The sequence below is a fragment of the Agaricus bisporus genome (genome assembly GCF_000300575.1).
Source record: "Agaricus bisporus var. bisporus H97 unplaced genomic scaffold AGABI2scaffold_13, whole genome shotgun sequence".
Taxonomy (NCBI): domain Eukaryota; kingdom Fungi; phylum Basidiomycota; class Agaricomycetes; order Agaricales; family Agaricaceae; genus Agaricus; species Agaricus bisporus.
The window spans coordinates 136376-158450 of record NW_006267348.1 but is presented as its reverse complement, the minus strand read 5'-3'; the positions used below and the strand labels follow the sequence as shown (position 1 = coordinate 158450).

The following is a 22075-nucleotide window of genomic DNA, read 5'->3' as shown; positions in this document are numbered from 1 at the left end:
TCAGCCGAAGCTACATACAGAGGGTGAATTTATCAGTTCTCGCTCATACTCGATTCAACGGTAGTGACATCACAAGCAATTGAATTCCGGCATCGTGTGAAAAAAGCATGCTGATTTTAGTGCTCACTAGTAAAATTACCACTCTTGTAAACTCACTAAAGCCTCTACATCAACTTGAAATCAGACTACCTCTCCTTCGGAGGTCTGTTTTTCTGCACGGTAATGTTATGGCTCGCGTTAATTAGATTAGAAGCACCTCAGTCCCTGGAATCTGGGAAAATCCGGTGCTGAAGATACCGACCAATCTGGAGGGGGCCGGTCCGGGTTGGAGCGCTGACAATTCAATATTCCCAGCAGTACTGTTTTTTGACCCATAACCCGTACCATATCATTATCTTCCCTCTTACGATGACTATTGTTCCTCCGCCTGCTAAAGTCTTAGTCACCGGTGCAAATGGCTATATCGCCATTTGGGTCGTTCGGCTACTGCTTGAACAAGGTTATTCAGTCAGAGGAACGGTCCGGTCCGCGGGGAAAGGGAAGTACTTGTCCGAATACTTCGGCAAGCTAGGTTTTGGCGATAAGCTTGAAATAGTGGTAGTCGAGGATATCACAAAGGTGATATATCTTGCCAACGTTATCTCTGTTCAACTCAATTCGTACGGTAACAGGAAGGCGCATTCGATCAAGCTGTGCAAGGCGTTGATGCTATTGAACACACGGCCTCTCCGTTTATAACCAGCCTTGTTAATCTATCTGGTACTTTCCCTATCCCTATCTATCCTATTCTCTATGTTTACAGTCTTGCTTAGATTTCGTCGATCCCGCCGTCCGAGGAACAGTTGGTGTCCTTCAGAGCGCAATCAAGCATGCGTGCGCATCTCCTGGAGCTCTATCTTTGAAGATCATATATGCTGATAACTGCCAATTAGTCCAAACGTGAAGCGTATCGTGATCACCTCTTCATGTGGTGCTGTTATGGCTCCTCCACCTCAGCCGACGATATTCTCGGAAACAGATTGGAATACCAGTTCCCAAGTGGACATTGACAAGAATGGCGTCAACGCTGACCCTCTATCCAAGTATCGCGTATCCAAGACTCTTGCAGAAAAGGGTGCGGCGGTATTCTCAGCCCCAGTCATGAGTTATCTTCTGACAAAATCACAGCCGCATGGGAGTTTTACGAAAAGCATAAAGGCAGTATTGGATGGGAACTAGTGGTTATCAACCCTCCATTTGTACGTTACATTAATCTGTGTCAAGTTTTCTGAACGTGACTCGCTTTCTAGGTATTTGGAGTAAGTTTACTTGCCAGTATCTTTTAACACCGGATAGGCCTGACGCATACCGTAGCCTCCAATTCAAGAAATAACCGGCGGACCGGAAAGCCTTAATACATCTCTCAAACCTTTCTATGACGCTCTCGTAGGCGATGGGCCGAAAACGGAAAAACTCTTGTCTACGTCTAATTCGTGGGTAGACGTCCGAGATACTGCATTAAGCCATATACTGGCTATTCAAAAAGAAGCTGCTGCCGGTGAGAGGATTATCGTATGTGGTGGTATGTATAGATGATTATGTCAAATTATGATAATCTAACTTATGTCTTATGAATCCCAGGGGCGTATCTTTGGCAAGAATGGTGTATGTCAATTAGCCTCTAGCCCGAAGTATTGATGCGATTAGAACTGACGTTCTTTTTTTCTTTTTTGGATTTGCTCTACCAGTCGACGCTGCGAATACGATCCAACCGTACCCACTCCCGAATCATCCTCCCGCGAAAGGCATGCCAGGAATTACAGCACCCTATGTTATTCAATACAACGCGGCGAAAGCGGATAAACTTTTAGGAATCAGATACAAGACGAAGGCAGAGACTATCCGTGATACGTTGGAAATATTCGCTGCGAAAGGATGGTAATGCTAGGTGCAAAGTAGCAAGAATTGAGGTGAGTCGGGACAGTGTTATATACTCAATTTGTGATTGACGCTCTGGAAGGATTCATTAAAGTTATATGTGTTAAAACTGTATACCTTATTGAAAAGACTGCTGTGGACGAAAATCTATGTTTTTTTGACCTGAGCAGGTGTTGATAAGCGGCTGTTCGCGAATTCGTGAGGCTAATGTCTCCTCCCAAGGAGGATCAATGCACTCCATACTGTATTACCAAACCGTGCGTTGTAGGGACATCGCACTGAGAACATCTCGCCAACTTTTGTCTCCATATTGAAACATCGTTGTCTCCCTTCGTCCACTGATATGTTCATACTCCATTTTCGTTGCCCAAACCTCCCGAAAGCCCCTCGAAACGCATTCAAAAGTGTCCTGCGATATACCAGCGAGGCGACTACATTTGCTCAAGGGGCGATTCTAGTAGCGACTTACATTTATGCTCAACATCTCTTGGCCCGCCTTCTCCACTCAACGTGACCCCTGAGCGCTTGAGCTCGAACTCATGAACTCGAATATTTTCGACTCGTTCATCATTTGCGATTCTATATCAACAGGCACTGGTTGGTTGAAAACTGTTGTCATCCCCTAACTTGAGCCAGAGGCCAGACGACTCAAGGAATGATCAGGTTATTCAATCGATTTTACCTGAAATTATCCACAAAGAAAAAGGCAAGAGTCGTCGCTATCACACAACCCAACACGGAATCCCATCATCCTATCGATTCCTTATAGATTATTGGAACATGATCAGCTCTACAGCAACAAAAGCAAAAAGAACAAGCATATCTCATACATATCCCAACACATATTGATCCAACACAACATAGTTTTTAGCTCGTAGTCGCGGTAGGAGATTCACTCAATCTCGTAGTGCCATACTCAAGACTTGTTCTACTCGTCGCACGATCTCGAGTGGGTATCAAGGGCGAACGCTCGCCATCGTGAACAGATGCCTTCCTGCGTTCAACAATGCTATCACATTGAAATTAGTAAGGGATTGATACGAGAACGCAGAAAAAAGAACTCACCCTCGCATGATAGCGGCCGTAGTCGCTCGCTTTGCACGTCTTTTGTGCTGATTGTCCTCATACCGATCAGTCTCGTCAACAATTTCCTCAGACAGAATTTCCTTTCCGATAGAATAGAATAAGGTGAGTGCCTTGTACAACGCATCAAAAACCACTTACTTCAATGATATCTTCAAGAGTAATCACGCCAATAGCACCACCAGCTTTTCCAGGTGTAAGACTGATCAGCAAAAGATGGGCGCGACCAGTTTGGCTGATATACGGACAATTCCTTCAGCGAAGAATATAGGAGAAACGTAATAAGACTTACAAATAATCCAAAGCCTGGAAACAATTAATCGAAGGGTACGCTTCGGGAAGAATCGATAAAGAGAGCGCGGAAACAGGCAAACGTTTGCTGGGATCATGATTCAAAAGCTAAAACATGACGTATAATAAAACAAAAAATCTTGAGGGGCGATGATACGCGTTTCGAAAGGGATTGCTTACCTTCTTAACGAGAAGTAATCCAATGAAAGCCAGCGGGTTACCAGGTTCATGAACGGGTATGCGGGAATAACCACTCAAGAGTCTAAGATACGGAAGTCAATCAATGATATCAAGAAGGGATTCATAGACACGCACATGGCTTCGACAGCTTTGTGATCGAGGACGGCATCAGCACTAAGGACAACAGTATCCTAGGGACACGGTCTCTAATCAACACTAAACACTTTCGTAGATAACCGGCAGACATACTTTAAGTGGGGTCATGATGGTCTCAACATTCTTCGAGTTGAGCTCTAATACTCCATTCAATATTTTGATTTCATCGTCCCGTAAAGGCTCCTCTCCCGTTCTGTGGAATTGGAGGAAAGACTTGAGTTCAGCTTTTTTATAGGTATGCTGCTCGTTGGCGCCCAAGATGAAATCGAGCAACTTGGCAATCGGCCATGCAATGGGAGCTAGTAGTGTATCCTTCAGAGAAAGCGAAAATGGAAGTAAAAAGTTGAAATTACCAAACAGATACATCATCCCAAGGACGAGAGGTGAACACGTTGCGCCAATGGCCAGGCCGTAGCGAACGCTAACCGCTTGGGGAATGACTCTATTGATTTATTCATTAGATGACCCAACAGCTTGATGAGAGAGAAGCACTCACTCTCTGTAAATTACGAAAAAAGGGGTGAAACATCTTAGATAACGTTAAAGGGGCTAACATGTGCCACTGACCCAAAGATGACTAGGTAGATAATTAGTTCATGACCAGAGTTTCGCGAAGAATTGTGATCACGAACCAATAGCAGCAGTTGAAATCACAATGGCGGCAACACCACCACCAAGCTATGATGTCGGAGTGAGTAACAGACACAAAAACGGGATCGTTGATTGAGTCAAACGGACAGCACTGTCAAGGAATATAGGTAAACTTTCGTTTACGATCTAGGGGAGGAAGACATGAATAGGTGACTACAGAGGTGTGCGGTTCAATTAGACGTACGACATTTCCCAGAAGGAGAACCTAGTCTAAGCATCAACAAACGAGCAAGATGGCAGGAAGTATGAGAGACGTACGACCAGAATCCAGTGACGGCCCTTTCGCATCATCTTGAGAACTTGAGTTCATGTCAGAAATGGTGATTAGGGACACGTCATCTTAATCCGCTTACCCTTTTGTGCATTCTTTTTCTCCTTCGGGTCATCTGATGATGTAGCCAAGACGCGGAGGTGAAGTTCGTCCAGCCCCATCAGCCCAAGCGTCAACCTGAATCCGAGTAAATTCCACTGAATTTTTATGAAAAAGAAAATGCGCACCCGGCAAACACCCCTCCTGCAAGAACCAACCCGGCACTGACTAACAAAGCTGCCCAAAACTCTTCTGCTGATCTTGCGGGGCCACCGGGGACATTTGGGACCTTTGAAGCTGAGTTTAGGGCACTAAAAGGCATGGCAAGGGTAGTGCGCAAGAGGAACAAAAGCGTCGGTGACCGCAGTCTCATTTGGCCCAGGCAAACAAGGTCCTCGGCAAAGGGTCATATATAGTCACACACATGTCACACTTCGTCATCATGTCACATCTTCCCATCCTGCCAAGCCCGACTCATGCTTCCGCGACGGGGTCAGTTGTTGAATTGTTTAGGGGTCGACTAATATGCGACTTTTGGCTTCTCGCAGCCACACTGGTACCACGATGAATAAACAGCGGATGGCATTATTGGCTCAGAAAACCCAGTCGAACTTTGCCTCTCACCCGGGTTGATGATTCGCCTACAGGAAAAATGGTTGACCTTCTCTTTGCCGCACTGTCACCCACCATTGGATAGCATTATTGGCTCTGAAAATCCATCCACGGGTGGTCAAGGCCCACAATAGCCTGCTCATGGGGTAGATAAACCGGTAGCATAGCGAAAATAATTCTCGCATAATTGGCTCAAAAAAAAAAAAAGGTTGTTCACGAAGTGGCCAAGACGCTTTGGATGGTTCTCACCAGGGTAGATACTTCATGCTTCCCGAGAACACATTTATTCGAGTTCTCCTTCCCTGTCAAACTATGAAGCAAAAAGCAATAGGAATGAAATTCCCTTAAAGTTTTCCTGATCCCCCCGCCGAATTATCCGATATATCTTAGAAGTATCTAATTTCTTTAATCTAAATTGCTGAATTTCGGGAATTCGAATTCCATCTCAACAGCTCTAAGCGTCCCCACCGGGACCGGTCACTTCAATTTGGTCGTGGACTCGGAGGCGATTCTGTAGCCAATTATACTCTGCAATGAAGTTTAAAATGGCTTGGCCAGAAGCGCATGCTTAACTTCTACCAAACGCCCCTTTATTATCCTCGACCAACCTGTCGGGATAGATAAGCATGAAGTCGCCAAGCCAAGCAACAACGAATTTTAGGTAATTGCAAGTGAGTGGCGTCCTTCTCATCCAAGCTCTTATCTCGACTCTCAGCCCGAAGGCGTGGGCAAGAATCCGTCGGATCAATGAAGGTAAGCCAAGACCATGATCCTCGAACTTTGTCGAGACAAATTCCATATAAAAATCACATGAACAATATATCGTGTATCAAGATAGACGGTGGTTGAGGTTGAGAAGAAGTTATACGATCTTCTTCTCGAGAGTACCATAATCACACAAGCCCAAACCAACTCGGCAGTAAATTCCAAACTTCTTCCCTCGCCTTCGCAACCGCTCCAGCAAAATCCACCTTACACATCGTGCACATCTTCAATCCACATTTCTTCACTCGCACATTCCCTCCTCCCTCTCCACCATTACCATTACCGTTCCCGTTCCCATCCCCATTCTCGTGTCCGCCAAGTCCACCAGTACCAGAAGCCGATGATATCCCTCCACTATCCGCCGTAGTAAAATCCGTCCTCGACAACATCTCCAAAGCCTGCACAAGCGTAAACAACGGATCCGCGTCTCTCCCACAAGCAATCCCACCAACAGACCTCAACACATTCAACATGATATAATAAAACGATTCCAAACAATGTCGTTGTAACAGCGGGTCGTGCTTATTCAAACAATCGAGTGCTGGAGCTCGACCACATAACTCTTTGGTAAGAAACGTAGCGATATAACGTTGAGATGATTCGCGTCCTCGAAGAGTTTTGATCAGGAGTGGATGGACGAGTTGTACGACTCTTAGTGAAGTTTTGGATGTAGAAGGAGAGGAAGGCGGAGAGAAGGAAGATGGATTAGGAAGTGTGTTGCCGTTGTTGTTCTCAGTTCCTCGCATAGACGTAGGAGATGCAGCCTGTAATGCGGTGGAGGTTTTAGATGCAGTGATAACATCATAAGCCACAACCGGTCTCTTCGTCCCCACCAAAATCTTACTAGGACCATATCTCGAAAGATCGTACAACGCAGCCGGAAGTACCGTCGAAATCCCCATCTCCAAAGCCAATTCAATAACCAATATCGGGTGAGGACAAGTTTCTCGCGGTAAATATCGGCCACTATCATCTGTAGCAGCGGCTTCACGTTGATCCCAACCCAATAACGTCGTCGGCCAATCCAAGTGTAATCGATGTAAACATCTGACGCGAAGCGTTTCGACCATATATTTTGTCGAAAGCCTTAAAACCGCAGCGATAGCCGGAAAATCGTTCGCTCTCGGAAATTTGAAATACCTTTGATACCTTCATCCATTAATTACGCTACAAAATCGAAAAATGAGAAATTCACTCACAGACCGTCGTACAACGCACTCAAGAAATAAAACACATCCGAAGGGGAATCATGAAATACGACGCAAGGGCAGTTATCCACGAGATCCTGATCTTGTAGAGATGGTTGAGGCAACGCAAATAAACCCGAGAAAACTTCCGAGTGTCGTTCGAGTTGTCCACGATGGACTTTGAAAGCGGCTTGACCAGCGATGATGACGACATTCCCATCGCGGAACCAAAAATCCGACCGAACGAAATCAGCGGCTGTCCGGTTATACTTGCTAGTACGCTCCGGTGATGTCGTCGGTGGGGGCGGCGTTGGTATCAGTAACGAACCGGCTATCGTCGTAGATCGGGATATTACCGGCAAGCCTTCAGAAGTTGAAGAACTCGAACCAGAATCTCGTAGAGGACGTCTAACAGGATGAGGATTCGGGAAATCGGGATTAGGACTGAATCGTGACCCGGAATTCTCAACGGCCGGAGTAGGTGAAGATACGTTGGTAAGAAAAGGTGATGGAGGGTCGTTCCATTGAGCTACGGATTGCTCAAGCATTTCTGTGACGAAGAGAAGGAGTTTGAAAGGAAAAGGAAGAAAGACATGAATCAGGGTCGCGTTGCGGGGTGGACTGGATGGTCTCAGTCGGTGTTTTGACTTGCAATATGGTCCAATCTCCTATTAGTTAGCCTCCAAATAGTTCGAAGACCTGCGCATTATGCAATCAATTTCAATTCCAGGAAATTAAGGGACTCCAGAACCTCACCAACACCCGTATCGCGCAAGAATCTTGGCAATTGGAACGAGATGATAGATTTTGATTGATGCCGTTTACTTTAATATTGACCCGAATATGTTTAGGAGTGCCGAGGGTTCACCGCTGCTGACGAAGCTGACGATAGCGTTGGGCCACTGATCATGATTGGCTGTGGCGACCGTCGAAATCGTCAGTCATCGCAATGAGGAGCCGCATCTTGCGTACCATCAGCGGAAAAACTGTTCTGAGCTATTTATCTGCATCCTCGCCGACAAATCAATTGACCAATCTTTCCAACAGTTTAAGTTAGCCAGCAGTCTAATGGGTTAGGTAAGAACAGAGGTAGGAAATAGAAAGCGAGAACAAGAACGCGTGTCACGTGGCAACGCGATGCAAGCAAACAGGGATCAACAAATAAGCTCTTTAATACATCTTGGCCAGTACAACAACACGGGGCGGAATCAAATCAGTGATTGCTGAATTATTGAGGTGAAAACACGGGCAAGGGGACCAATTATTGGATGGCAACTTGCATGTCATCGACCTGGCGAGGGCGGAGCGACTTCTCTGCCCAATCTCTGCCGCGGTAAGACTGGTAGTAAGCAAAATACGGCGCAAACAGGGATCGGTTATTTAGTCCCGCCGAGGCATTTCAGTGCTCATTCGATGGAAGAATTCCAGGTTTTACGCGTAGATTTAAATCGTTGGTATCAAGGGGAATAAGATAACGTTTCAAAATTTCTTCATCTTCAACATCGGAGAAAATACACCGCACTGCTTGTTTCTCGTGCAGTGTTTCACAAGTCATCAATTCATCCTCTATCATGAGTCAACGTATTGACGCTCTGACTTAGATCACATGAGGACCTCAACCGAGCTTATGGTTCAGTGCGGCTGATTTCATCTACGTTGGGCGCTGAATATTATCGAATACTGAATGTTGAGCAGGAGTCAAAAAGTTAAAGTAAAATTATCACAGCGTCCATCACGGAGTGTCGGGTTTCGCTCAGGCGCCGCAGGCAGTTAAAGTTTCGAGCATCAGTTGATTGCGTCGATTCAAGTTCGACTCATCATCAGAATCAGAGATAAAAGTTACTAGTCGCCATGTGATTCACTCGGTCCGATATCCTGTTTATGCTCACCGTTGAGTTCCCGAGCAAGCGAATCATTGAAAAATATCTACTGAAGCCAGTAGTACCTTCCCTCTTTCTTCATGGACACAAATTCGCCGCTACAGGGTGCCCTACCTCTGATCACAAAACTGAAACTCGTCAGCAGTACAACCGCAGCGGGAACACTATATGGCATATCTTTTCCCCTTTACTATCTATATCTACACGCGTCGCTTCCTCGCCTTCGAAACCAAGACAGAAGAAGACAAACACAGTTCATGATCACACTTTCGACTATATTAATGCTCTGTGGACTATACTATCTCGTATTGAGCGCAGTCATTATTCAAGATGCCTATATCAAGCACAGCGACTTTCCTGGCGGTCCTTTTTTGTATGAAGACTCAACTTACAATACCCAGCCAGCAACCGCTGTGGGCCTTGTCTGTTACCTCGTAGTTGATATATCGACAGCAGCAATTCAGGTACATTCCCTTTTCTACCCCCTTGGTTAGTGTGGTTAATATAAATCATTTTTCCCAGATCTGTCGTTTATGGGTTGTCTGGAGTGCAACGAGATATGCCTGGCTCGTGGTCATACTACCTTTCCTGTGTTTTTTAGGTTTCACAGGCAAGTCATCCAAGTTCTCTTGCCGACTCCCAATAACACGGCATTCTAGCATTTCGGATCAGATCAACATTTCTTGACGTGGTACTTACCGGTGCAGAGGTATTCAGTCAAAATCTGAAGCCAAGAACGGCGGAGCTAGCACTTCAAGCAATAATCACGATCCTCCCCACCATCTTGATAGCTGGATTTCTCATATTTCAGAATCGACGCCAGAGAAAACTAATTGGTAAGGTAACATATGACTCGGATTCATGTGCCCAAGCGATGTTGATAGATCGATATTCATAGGGAAATCACAGTTATCAACTCCGTATATGAACGTTGTTGCGATGCTTATTGAATCTTATGCCGTCGAGTCTACCTGGACAATTCTCCACGTAATTTTTCTTGACCTCCGCCACCCAGCATTACAATTTTTTGCTGATACTCGGCTCTACATCGAGGTAAAGTTATATTGTTATATCCCAAACTTCAAAACAAATTGCTAGACGTTATTCAGATTATTTCTTATCACCTTGTGCTCTATCGAGTTGCCAATGGAAGGGCATACGAATTACAAAGAGCGCATGGGTCGCAAAGCCGACAGGACAACGTCAGTTCCCTACATTGGAACCATATTACTACACAATCGGATGTCAGTAGTGAGGCCGACATGAATATTTATCCGGGTGGAAAACAACCAGAACTAGGTATCTTACGAAGGGAGGAGGGTTCGGCGGCTTAGACGGACTAGACATATATTATCCTCGTGCGTCATCTTTGATAGACTAATTGCTTTCATATGCGATGTCGTGCTGGCATGATTGGAAGCATACTTGACTTGAAGGATGTTGAAGGTATGTTGACGAGCGGCCTTTAGGGGCCTATGCGTGTATGCAAGAATAGCCTTGAGTTGAAGATATGTAGCGGTGGGTGTGAGATTTGAGCGACGCGAAAACTACCATTGGACGCCACGTCGTGGACGATGAAGGCGAGGAAGGCTGGAGCAACCGATTCTGATGATAAAACTCGACTACAAGTCCATGTACTGTTGCTCTTTGTGGTTCTCATCCCTATTCTGACGGTTTCAGTGGTGTCCTCAACGATCTTCCAGTAAACGAGTGAAAAGAAACAAGGAATCGGCAAAATGTCACTCACAGTTTACGTTCAATATCCAGCTCGGCACCGTCGACGGTGAAACCAGCCGAGCGACGAAAATGCCCGTCTCATCCACACGAAACGCGGGCCCCTTGGCCTGAATAATCTCCAATTCTCTCGAGAAACAGCGCCAGGTTGATTTGCCGAACAGAAGGCGTGCATACAGAGGATCTATTCCATGGACAATAGCCCAGTCCGACCCTGGCGAGTACTTTTCAGAAAGGAAAGAAATATTAGTAAAGGCACGCGTTCCCAGTAAGGATACATGCCGCGACTGTTCTCGCGTTGTAATGAAATGTTTCGTCTTCAAGGTAAGGAGGGAGGGCATCGATGGACGATTGAAGGTCAAAATTCAGCTGAGAGTACCGGCGTGATAAGCGACCTGGAAAAAAAAAGATTATTCACATAAGTGATCATTTCAATAGCGAATCCAAAGCGTACGGTGCGTACCACGTAGATTTTCCAGGAGCGCCTCAGAACCCTCCTCAGTCATACAAAGCGAACGAACGGGCAACGAGACGGAGTTTTGAATGGCATCTTGCTAGCTATCCACTCGGCAGAGACAGAGAAGTCTGCGACTGTTTTCTCCGTTCGGAGCAATTCCGCTACTCCATCCGATCCATCGGCAAATGTGGCGGCTCCGTGGTCATTGTAAGGACGGGGGCAGGAATAGATAGAATGCCTGTAGCAACGTCTCCTTTGTAATCGAATATTGAATGAAAAATGTTCGGGTTACTCTGAAAGCCCGGGATGAGGATCTCCGTGTGAGATCAGATCAGAGAATGTTGGGCCGCCCTGAATCATCGTGTCCCCTGTCTATATTGTTGCTCGGCTCCCAGGTCTGTCTGTACGCTTAGGAGGGCGGCATTTGAAGAATGCTCTAACTAGGAATCGAACCGTCGGTAATCGAGAGCGCGGTCTAGCTGTGAAGGCTGTGGATGAGTGAATCTCATCTGATCGTACGTGTAAGCCTGATCACCGGTCACTTGTGTTAGTGATTTTCAATACGCGCTCTGATATGCAAACAGGGACCAACAGATTCTTCAACTTGCGCCTGTACTCGTCCGGAGGGAGCTGCATGTTCCCCTAAATACTTCCCGAGTTCAACATTATCGTAACTTGGGTGCGAGACAGGTGGCCAATCACTCCGGTCAGTCGGTATAAAGGTGAAAGCAAGAATACGAAGGCGCATCACAGGCGTGTCTTCCACTCTCAACTGCAGCTGGCCGCTGAAATTTCGAATGTCAGCAACGCTGGTCCCTTTATATCCAAAAACAAATGTCGATTCATCACGTTCAACATGTCGAAAAGCGGGAATATCAATCATGATCTTTCATTCTACATCTGCAATCGATTTTTGATTGATGCCGTCGAAAACCATTTGACTGATACATGATTGACGTCGCCATGGGTTTTTCCCACTAGCATATTGCATCTGAGAGTACTATCGAATTCCCGAGTCAACCAATTACCAACAACACCTCCCCGCCTTTCTCATGGACGCAAATCGATCTCTCACAGGACAATTACTTCTGGTCACGCAAATAGAACTCACCAGCACCACCACTGCAGCCGGAACGCTCTATGGCATTGCTTTTTTCCTTTATTGTTTATATCTCCATGCACTGCTTCCCCAACTCCGCGATAATGATAGACGAAGAAAAACACAATTCATGATTACCTACTCCTCCATTATAATGCTTTGTGGATTATACTTTCTCTTATTGAACGCGTGGGTTATTCAAGATGCGTATATCAAGCATGCCGATTTTCCAGAGGGTCCATATGGCTACGAGGAGTCAACATACGTTACCCAGCCAGCGATAGCCGTCGGCCTTGTCTGTGAGTTTGTGATTGATATATTAACAGCTTCAATCCAGGTGCGATCTTTTTCTCACTTAGTTATTCCAGCTGATCTAAATCAATCTGCCAGATATGGCGCTTATGGGTTGTCTGGTGTGGCACCAGATATGTTCGATTGGTTATAACAATCCCCGTCCTGTGTTTTTTGGGTTTCATAGGCAAGTCACTCCATGTCTCTTGCCGGCTCCCAGAATCAATTAAATACCATCATCTCCAGCATTACGTATCCGAAAGATATTCTTTCAGGTTACATTAACGGGTTTGGACTTGATCAATCAAGTTTGGAAGCCACAAAATGCGGAGTATGCACTTCATGCAATACTCACTATCCTCCCTACTATCCTGATAGCCGGATTTCTCATCATTCATAGTCGGCGCCAACGAAAACTAATGGGTACGAAGTCATTTCAGCATTGACATGTTCCCTAGTGATGCTGATAGATGTCCATTTATAGGAAAATTCCAGTCGTCGACTCCATATATAAACGTTGTCGCTATGCTTATCGAATCCTATGCGATGGAATCTACCTGGATAATTCTCTCTGTGATATTTGTCAATATCAAGCACCCAATGACACTATTCTTTGGGGATACTCAGGTCTATATCAAGGTGAATAGTTACATCGCCATCATCTTACTTGGTTTTGATTGTGAACTTTTAATGATTAAGATTATTGCTTACCTCCTTGTGCTATATCGTGTCGCCAACGGAAGAGCATATGGATCACAAAGCCGACGTGATTGTGTTACTTCCCTACACTGGAACCATACCACCGCACAATCGGTTGCCGCTGGTGGGATCGACACAAATATTCATCCACCTGCCGGAATTAAAATTGAACGAGATACCTTACTCGACCAAAGTCCACCGGCCTAGCTTGATTTGCTATATATTATCTCGTTGCTTAGACTTTACTGATTGCTTCATACATACATAATACTGTCATGTATATATGCGTACCTTTTCATTGGTTTGCAGCTACGCTTATTATTTCGTTGTTAATATATTTCGGATGACAGACACTATAAATATGCTCACGACGGTGATTTGCGTTACTAAATCGATGAGCATACATGAGAAAGAATGCAGAATATTGAATATTAGGGGCTGATTTCGTAGATCAAGATGAACGTACCACGGTTTCCTTCCCATCACTTTCTGAGTTGTTACCAACATTTGAGCCGAGGAGGACGATCGAGCATTTTCTTTTCTTTCGAAAAGGATTGAATGACATAACTCTTTCAACCTTTCAATTTTCAGGAACTGATTTCTGAGACTTTGTGAGGGTCACCGTTGCTGTACCATTGTTCTAGGATGTGGGTGCACTTATCGGGGGAAATTTTTTTCGATGGTGAATTCGGGGTTGAAAAAAAAGGGTGCGTAGGTACCAGCAGTAACAGGTCTCCATCTTAATACTTCCATAACAAACACCATGATTTGAGACGAATACCTTGATCACCCACCGCAGGTACTGCCCGCAAAGGAAAAGTCAGCGGAAAAGATAATAAGAGACGATTGAACAACGTACATCTTTATATGATGATAACTTCACCCAACTCCTCGCCGACTTTTCCCGCAGCCTCGGGATAACATGCCGCCTTTCACGGAATTGTCAGATGACCAATGATAGAAGAGCAATGGTTTGGTATCATAAGATCGTTCGACATCGGAGAAAACTGCATTACGTTACCTCGGCATAATCTTCGTGCTTGCTTATTCAGGATGTCAGAGCAGATTTCATGAGCATAGGCTACGAACAAGGTCTGTTGATAGAGCACAGGATAGCGCGTGCGGGATTTGAGCATTGTGAAACCAACGTGGGACGCCAATGGTCTGGCCCCGAAATCATATGTGCCACTCGTAACTCCCTCCACATACCTCACACAAGCACCCATGTCGAGACTTGTTAGTCAAACTTCGAGTTCATGTTCGTCATCTCCACTTGTAGCGTGAACAAAAAGAAACATGGGATACCATAGTCATCCGACGTGAAAATTCGAGTCAAAAGAGAGAAGAGAGTCATAAAGAATATACTGAGAGTCTACCACTGACTCCCGGTGGGACATCTGAGCAGTCGATAACACCAGAAGCACCCATGCATGGCACCGAAAAACGAGGGTAAAAGTCGCTTGTCAGTCTTACAGCACACGAGACGAAAATAGGGCTAGGAGACTGATTTTCGAACGACATTTCATGAGCCATCGACTCGGCGGAGGCAGGGCGAGAGGACGAGTGCCTGTGGGCAGAATCCATGCTCGGAACAACTTCTCTTGGTCGTCCAGTCCATCGGCAAGTCCAGTGAATGATATTTCTCGTCGCTTCGGCCAGGAAAACAGTCCAACGGTGGCCCCAGTCATGATAGAGGTATCGGTTGTAGCCAAATACGGAACAAGAAGTGCATACGTAAACTAAGAGATCATTCAGGTTGGGATTGATGCATGATGCGATTGGGGCTCCGAAAGCCCGAAATCCCAGGTAGTGAGAGAATTCAGCCTCATGTACGTCCCTTGTCATTCTGACTACCTCGCAGTATTCCTCGGTTCGGGTGAATCGGCAAGAAGCTGAAAACGGGTGACATAGAGATGTGGTCTAACCACTCTGACTGGTCTCCGTGCCATTGAACACGGACCGTGGAGATGAAGTATCGAAAACATCCAGTAAGTGTCTTGTAATGTCGGTCATATTTTCCCGTAGACGCTCTCACCACGACCGAGCAATCCAATCCACTCTCACTGCACCAGTGGTCACCGGTCAACGCGACTCAGGCGGAAACTCACCCCGACCGATCAAGCAGATCATGGTCAGAACACGTTGGACTGACACTTGAAGGTCGCAGTCATACTACGTGTAATACGCCTATAGCACTTTCGATCCCCCACGTCAATGACTGTTTATAAACAAGTAGAAGATCTCTTTGGATGCCATTTTCCTCTTCTTCGATGAGTGCAAATCCTCCACTCCAGGGAGCACTACTTCTCACTACACAACTCGAGCTTGTCAGCACCACCACTGCAGCCGGAACACTCTATGGCATTGCTTTTTCCCTTTACTGTTTATACCTGCATGCATCGCTTCCTCAACTCCGGGATCATGATAGACGAAGAACAACACAATTCATGATTATCTATTCCTCCATTATAATGCTTTGTGGACTCTACTTTCTCATATTAAACGCGTGGGTTATTCAAGATGCGTATATCAAGCATGCCAATTTTCCAAAGGGTCCATATGCCTACGAGGAGTCAACATACGTTACTCAGCCAGCGATAGCCGTCGGCCTTGTCTGTGAGTCTGTGATTGATATATTAACAGCTTCAATCCAGGTGCGATCTTTTTCTTACCTACTTAATCCAGCTGATCTAAATTAATTTACCAGATATGGCGCTTATGGGTTGTCTGGTGTGGTACCAGATATGTTCTATTGGTTATAACAATCCCAGTCCTGTGTTTTTTGGGTTTCATAGGCAAGTCACTCAATGTCTCTTGTCGGCTCCCAGACTCAAATCTACGCCATTATCTCCAGCATTACGTATCAGAAAATTATTCTTTCACGTTACAGTAACGGTCTATAGGGACTTAATCAAACAGGCTTGGAAGTCACAAAATGCGGAGTATGCACTTCATGCAATACTCACCGTCCTTCCTACTATCCTGATAGCCGGATTTCTCATCATTCATAGTCGGCGCCAACGAAAACTAATGGGTACGAAGTCATTAGATCATTTTTCATGTTCCCTAGTGATGCTGATAGATATTCATCCATAGGAAGATTCCAGTTATCAACTCCATATATAAATGTTGTCGCTATGCTTATCGAATCTTATGCGATGGAATCTACCTGGACAATTCTCACCGCAATAATTATTAATCTTAAGGCCCCAATGACACCATTCTTTGGGGATATTCTGACCTATGTCAAGGTGAATGGTTACATCGCAATCATCTTACTACCTGATTTTGATTGTGAACCTTTAATGATCAAGATTATTGCTTACCTCCTTGTGCTATATCGTGTCGCCAACGGAAGAGCATATAGATCACAAAGCCGACGCGATTGTATTACTTCCCTACACTGGAACCATACCACCGCGCAATCGGTTGCCGCCGGTGGGGTCGACACGAATATTCGTCCACCTGCCGAAAATAAAATTGAACCAGATATCTTACTCGTCCAGAGTCCACCGGCCTAGCTAAATTTGCTATATATTTTCTCGTTGCTTAGACTTTGATAGACTGATTGCTTTCATGCGTACATAATACTGTCATGTATATATATGTACTTTTCCTTTGTTTGTAGCTACGTTTCTTACTATTTCGTTGTTAATATATTTCCAATGGCAGACGTTTCTAGATATGTGTACGAAACACTACGATGGGTGCACTTATCGGAGGCAATTTCTTTCGACGATGAATTCGGGGTTGAACTATATTCATAAAAAGGGGTACGTAGGTACCCGCAGTAACAGGCCTCCATCTTAACACTTCCATTACAAACGCCGTGATTTCAGGTGAATACCTTAGTCACCCGCCCGTAGGTGCTGACCGCCAATGAAAAGTCAGGAGAAAAGATAAGAAGATGACGATTGAACGACGTACGTCTTTATATGATAATAACCTCATCCAATTCCTCGCCGACTTGCTCCGCAGCCTCGGAATAACATGCCGCCTCCATCACACCAGCACTTATAGTTGAACCAGTTGTATCCGACCCAGCGTCGAACGGACTTCCAGCCAAATACGAAGCTTCCGGAAAGTTCGAGCTCATTTTGCCTCTCAATGAAATCATCTCCAACGTTTCAGCAACTTCCGCTCCGAGGTGCTTAACAATAACCATTTTCTAAGGTATAGGCGGAGATTGTTAAAACACTCGACACAAAAGTCGAGTCGCGGGCAAGGAAGGAGTAAAAGGCGATGAAAGAGAGCGGATGGATGACAAAGAAGTGGAGGCCCCAACACTCGTTGACAGATCTTTGGTAGCCTTTGGGGATCTTCGCCGAGAGCCATGTGCAGAGTAGCCAGAGTAGAATGCGCGACCGTTGGGGTTGATTCTTTCGTGTCACTCCACCTTCACCTGCCATCATGATCGAGACTCCCAACTCAGCCACCGCTGCGCTCCAAGTTTTCTTCTCCGTTGAATGAGTATTGACCCTTGTTGCCGCTCTAAAGATTCACATCAAACACGTGGTTGATAATTCGGACTAACACGAAGACGTTTGAGAATGTTATGGCATTGATGAGTATGAAAGGACAAGCCCTTTGAGTTCAGGAGGAAGGAGTCCCTTAGAATCTAGATTAACCATATCCATTCGCGGGGCATCATGTTCATTTGCTGTACAGACGTCACGCATACATGGAGAATCTATACCCCTAATTTGGTAGATACTTTAAAATGAGAAAGAAGTATTTGGAGTAAAGGGACGCGCTCACAGTAAAGATATACGCAACGACCGATCCCATCTAATAATGAGTTGTTTCGTCTTATTCCTCGTTTATGCATCAGTGAAAGATCGGAGATTAAACTTCAGCCCAGAGCGCTGGAACGAGTCACCTGGAGAAAAAGTATTCACCCAAGTGATCATATTATTAGCGCATCCAAAGCGTACCACGTAGATTTCCCTAGAGCGATTCAGAATCTTTCCCGGTCATATGAGAGAAGAAAGTGGGCAACTAGAGGGATGCACTGGGCATAGACAGAGAAGTCTGCGAGCGGTTTTTCTGTTCGGAGAAACTCAGAGAGTCCTCCGAAACTCCTCCCGCCAATTCATAAGCAAGTCCATTGAAAATGTTCTACAGCGGTTTGGGTTCATAAAACAGTGGAATAGCGGGCCCGAGGTCCTGGCAATGCAAGGACAGAGGTAGAAATGGACAACGAGACTGAACGCCTGAAGCAACATCTCATCTGTGCCGGGATACTAGTACGCAGTGGAAGTGTGTGATCAAATAGCGTCGAGGGTTTCGAAGTACTAGGAAATTGGGGAGCGCTCAAAGCCTGGGATCGCCAGCATTCTACCTTGCAACTGTTCTTGTTTAAATTCCGTCTGTAGGGTTACTGTGAGGGTGGTAGTTGTACCCGATACACAAAGGCCGGGCCGTTTGAACACGGGCGCAGACGGGTGCCGGTCCGAACAATGCAAACAGGGATCAACAAACTTTTCTCGGATGTTCGCGTTCTGCTCGTTCGGGGAAGGGCTTTTCACTTAGAGACTGCATAAAAATTCAACAGACTTTGTGCCAATCACTATTACCAGTACAATGTATAACTGGCTATAAATCGATGAGTCCTGAGCCAAATTTTGCAATTGCCGAGTCTCACTGCTCATTTCATCAACGCAACCTGGGTGGCCACTCGCTCAGACGAGCCAGAAGTGAAAGATCTATTGCTTTCACTTTACTGTCTATACCTCCATGCATCCGTTCACCAACTCCGGCACAGTGACAGACGAAGACAAACTTTATATTTTCGTAGCCCGAATGCGCAATCGTCTCCCTCAGGGCAGTTCAAACTTCAAGCTTCAGGCCTCAGGTGGCGGCATGCTCCGAGAGTTGCCTTGAAATTTTGTTAACAGTGTCATTGAGTGGCGGCCGGCATGTATAACGGCACCGATGGCCATGTTTAGAATTTGGTATGACGCGTCTGCGAGATGTTGATAATTCATCGGCTACCGTCGAAGTAGCGGATTCAACATCTGTACCGCCAGGCTGGATTCTCATGTATATGAACATTAAGGCCTAAGGCTTCACTGAGGTCCCTCACTGGCAGATACCTTCGAAGTTCGGTACCATTTTACCACATGGGAAATGACTTGGCTCTGACCCACACCTGTCGTCTTATTAATAAGAATAGACCTACCACCTCTAACTATAACGAGATCTATACCGATCCGTTCTGCAATACTCCTGCGATTTTAAAGGACTTGGTGCTTCCGCACTTTCTAATAAGAAGGCAGCTGTGGGAACCATAGGTACCCCAGCTATAAAGCCTGCCAGCATATTCGATTGGATCATTCAACCATGCCATTCCTTTCAAATGGAGACTTACTCATTGTCACTGGTATTGCCCTTGGCACCTGGTTTGTTCACGGATACATAAAAGAACGTCGAGAGAACCCAAACAACCTTCCACTTCCACCAGGTCCGAAAGGCTACCCCATTATCGGTAGTCTCTTCTCGTTTCCCACATTCAAAGCCTGGTTGGAGTATGACAAATGGTTCAAGATATATGGTGAAGCCTTTCATCCTCGATTTATGTTGCTGTTGTTCAATAACTCGAGATAAGGTGACATAATCTACTTCAAAGTATTTGGGAAGGGTTTTCTCATCCTCGGAAGCCTCGAACGAGTATACGACATTTTTGAACGGCGGTCCTCTAACTATTCTGACCGTCCTCGGTTGGTGATGTTGAACGAAATGTTTGTGAAATCTACGTCGTACGACGTACTGCGCGTATACTGATTTGCATCCTCTCAGGATGGGATGGGATTATGCTTTTGGATTTCAACCATACGGAACATGGTGGAGACGACATCGCCGCCACTTTCATGACCATTTCCATCCTAATGCCGTCAATAAGTATCACGCTATACAAATCGGTTCTACCCGTGCGTTTGTCCGCAATCTACTGGAATCTCCTGAGAAATTTAGGTATCACATCCGATAGTGGGTCTTTCCATTTGTATGAGAGTCAAGAATTCATAGTGCTCGAATAGTGCCTTTGCGGACAGTATTCTAAAGACTTTATACGGCATGGACGTACGGGAAAACGAATCGTATATCGGTCATGCAGAGACCACACTTGCAGGACTAGCTGAGGCCGGCCATCCGGGCTCCTTCCTGGTGGACATGTTTCCTGTAATGAAAATAATCCCAGAATGGTTTCCAGGAGCTGAATGGAAGAGGAAAGCAAAAGTATGGCGCGACATCAACTCAATCGTCGCCAACAGCCCCTGGAACCGTGTGAAAGAACAAATGGTGCCAATGGTCCACCTTCTACTACCATATATAACATTAACGGTGTGCACAGGAAGCGGGAACAGCTAAGCCTTGTATTGCTACGGCCATGTTGGAAGACCTACTTGATGATGATAGCCCGGAAGGCAAAGAGGAAGAAAAGGTGAGACGTAGTACATGTGCCAGTGGGTTTGTTGGTAAGTTTCATGGGCTTGAGTTTTTGCTAATGCTTACTGCTATCTACAGCTGGCGCAGATACGGTGAGAATCACGAAGAGCTGACCTTGGGAGGTTTTCTAAACGACTCTGTTAGACGGTCTCGTTAGTGACATCATTTTTCATGACCATGGCAATCTATCCCGATGTACAGAAGAAAGCCCAGGCTGAGCTCGATCGGGTTCTTGGTAATCGCCTACCTGAATTCAACGATAGATCAAGTCTTCCATACATCAGTGCATTATTAAAAGAGTCTGAACGGTGGCAACCTATCGGTCCCCTTGGTACGCGTGATTATTCCTCCGTTGTCAGAGAGTCAGACCATTCAAACTTCATCGTCTTCAGGAATTGCCCATATGAGTTCCAATGCGGATGAATACGATGGATATTATATCCCGAAGGGTACTTATGTACTGGGGAATGCATGGTAAATAGCAAACCATTCATCAGACTCTTATGCCATGTTTCTGATCGAACTTCAGGTCACTTCTTCATGACCCTGAATTTTACAAAGAGCCTCTCAATTTCAACCCGGACCGCTTCCTCAAGAACGGCGAGCTTGATCCATCGGTACGGGATCCGAGCGTCGCATCATTTGGCTTTGGTAGAAGAATTTGTCCTGGGCGATTTTTCGCTGATGCATCTTTTTTTTTGACGGTAACCCACGTTTTGATGGTTTATGATATTAAACCTAGCCTGGATGAGAATGGAAAAGAGGAAGAAATCAGACCGGAGATGACCGACGGCTTGATTGTGTGAGTTAGCAAAGGTTCGTTGCTTTTTGAGGCCTGCTAATGTCCAGCAGGTACCCTGAAGCATTTGAGTGTAGAATTGTACCTCGGTCTGAAGAGGCAAAGCAACTGATTCAGAACTCTATTCTTGATACTTAATTAGCCGTAAGAGATGTCTTTGTCTTATCCCCTACGCGTCGTGGATTACATCGTCATATTTAAAGAACATCTTTAAGTCATAAATACTATACACTAATGACAGCAGTCGCATATAAGAAAACACGAAATACAAGCCAATCCTGTAGCATAAAAAAGCCAAAACAAAAAAAAAACAAAACAAAGAAATGTCGTCAATAGCAGAACAGAGACGAGCAGATTATAATAAATGTAGAAAGCACGTGCTGTAAGGGTTTTTCCAAAGTGAAAATCGAAGGCGACGAGACAAGGAGTGTGGGGCGGATAAGAGCAAATTACTCTCCCAATCCAATCAAAACCATTCCTCCGACTCCAGCCAAGAGACTCAATACCGCCAACTTGCC

At 45.4% G+C, this 22075-nt stretch overlaps 7 protein-coding genes across 7 annotated transcripts; 5 read left to right on the top strand and 2 right to left on the bottom strand.

Annotated features, from left to right (window-relative positions):
- Window positions 1–390: 390 nt before the first annotated feature.
- On the top strand, window positions 391–1930 carry AGABI2DRAFT_228294 (hypothetical protein). The gene is made up of 9 exons (XM_006456309.1): window positions 391–618; window positions 672–759; window positions 813–873; window positions 933–1114; window positions 1168–1238; window positions 1290–1298; window positions 1354–1561; window positions 1621–1644; window positions 1728–1930. Exons 1-9 carry the CDS (start codon window positions 409–411, stop codon window positions 1919–1921), a joined length of 1047 nt encoding a protein of 348 aa, XP_006456372.1. The 5' UTR covers window positions 391–408; the 3' UTR covers window positions 1922–1930.
- Window positions 1931–2978: 1048 nt separating this feature from the next.
- On the bottom strand, window positions 2979–4910 carry AGABI2DRAFT_153984 (hypothetical protein; the record flags this gene model as incomplete). The annotated part of the gene is made up of 13 exons (XM_006456308.1): window positions 2979–3083; window positions 3142–3235; window positions 3293–3399; window positions 3472–3553; window positions 3607–3662; window positions 3721–3926; window positions 3981–4069; window positions 4256–4305; window positions 4366–4404; window positions 4463–4483; window positions 4537–4577; window positions 4632–4726; window positions 4777–4910. 13 exons carry the CDS (start codon window positions 4908–4910, stop codon window positions 2979–2981), a joined length of 1119 nt encoding a protein of 372 aa, XP_006456371.1.
- Window positions 4911–6010: 1100 nt separating this feature from the next.
- On the bottom strand, window positions 6011–7700 carry AGABI2DRAFT_211283 (hypothetical protein; the record flags this gene model as incomplete). Its single annotated transcript, XM_006456307.1, has 4 exons — window positions 6011–6209; window positions 6321–6616; window positions 6716–7105; window positions 7165–7700. 4 exons carry the CDS (start codon window positions 7698–7700, stop codon window positions 6094–6096), a joined length of 1338 nt encoding a protein of 445 aa, XP_006456370.1. The 3' UTR covers window positions 6011–6093.
- Window positions 7701–12275: 4575 nt separating this feature from the next.
- On the top strand, window positions 12276–13519 carry AGABI2DRAFT_122272 (hypothetical protein; the record flags this gene model as incomplete). The annotated part of the gene is made up of 4 exons (XM_006456306.1): window positions 12276–12621; window positions 12860–13036; window positions 13098–13252; window positions 13313–13519. 4 exons carry the CDS (start codon window positions 12276–12278, stop codon window positions 13517–13519), a joined length of 885 nt encoding a protein of 294 aa, XP_006456369.1.
- A 1795-nt stretch (window positions 13520–15314) lies between these two features.
- On the top strand, window positions 15315–15470 carry AGABI2DRAFT_153982 (hypothetical protein; the record flags this gene model as incomplete). Its single annotated transcript, XM_006456305.1, has 1 exon — window positions 15315–15470. The coding sequence occupies one exon, from the start codon at window positions 15315–15317 to the stop codon at window positions 15468–15470; it is 156 nt and encodes a 51-aa protein (XP_006456368.1).
- A 112-nt stretch (window positions 15471–15582) lies between these two features.
- On the top strand, window positions 15583–16833 carry AGABI2DRAFT_122271 (hypothetical protein; the record flags this gene model as incomplete). The annotated part of the gene is made up of 3 exons (XM_006456304.1): window positions 15583–15928; window positions 16020–16346; window positions 16409–16833. 3 exons carry the CDS (start codon window positions 15583–15585, stop codon window positions 16831–16833), a joined length of 1098 nt encoding a protein of 365 aa, XP_006456367.1.
- Window positions 16834–19654: 2821 nt separating this feature from the next.
- On the top strand, window positions 19655–21836 carry AGABI2DRAFT_211278 (hypothetical protein; the record flags this gene model as incomplete). The annotated part of the gene is made up of 11 exons (XM_006456303.1): window positions 19655–19865; window positions 19920–20052; window positions 20111–20299; window positions 20350–20611; window positions 20664–20787; window positions 20837–20850; window positions 20903–21089; window positions 21151–21232; window positions 21288–21560; window positions 21611–21735; window positions 21799–21836. 10 exons carry the CDS (start codon window positions 19655–19657, stop codon window positions 21693–21695), a joined length of 1560 nt encoding a protein of 519 aa, XP_006456366.1. The 3' UTR covers window positions 21696–21735; window positions 21799–21836.
- Window positions 21837–22075: the final 239 nt, after the last annotated feature.

Excerpts from the sequence above, each read along its gene's own strand:
- AGABI2DRAFT_228294 (XM_006456309.1), top strand. The coding sequence starts at position 409 with ATGACTATTGTTCCTCCGCCTGCTAAAGTCTTAGTCACCGGTGCAAAT. Across the intron at positions 874-932 it reads CAGAGCGCAATCAAGCATGC|TCCAAACGTGAAGCGTATCG; the intron begins GTGCGCATCTCC and ends ACTGCCAATTAG. Across the intron at positions 1,115-1,167 it reads CAAGACTCTTGCAGAAAAGG|CCGCATGGGAGTTTTACGAA; the intron begins GTGCGGCGGTAT and ends ACAAAATCACAG.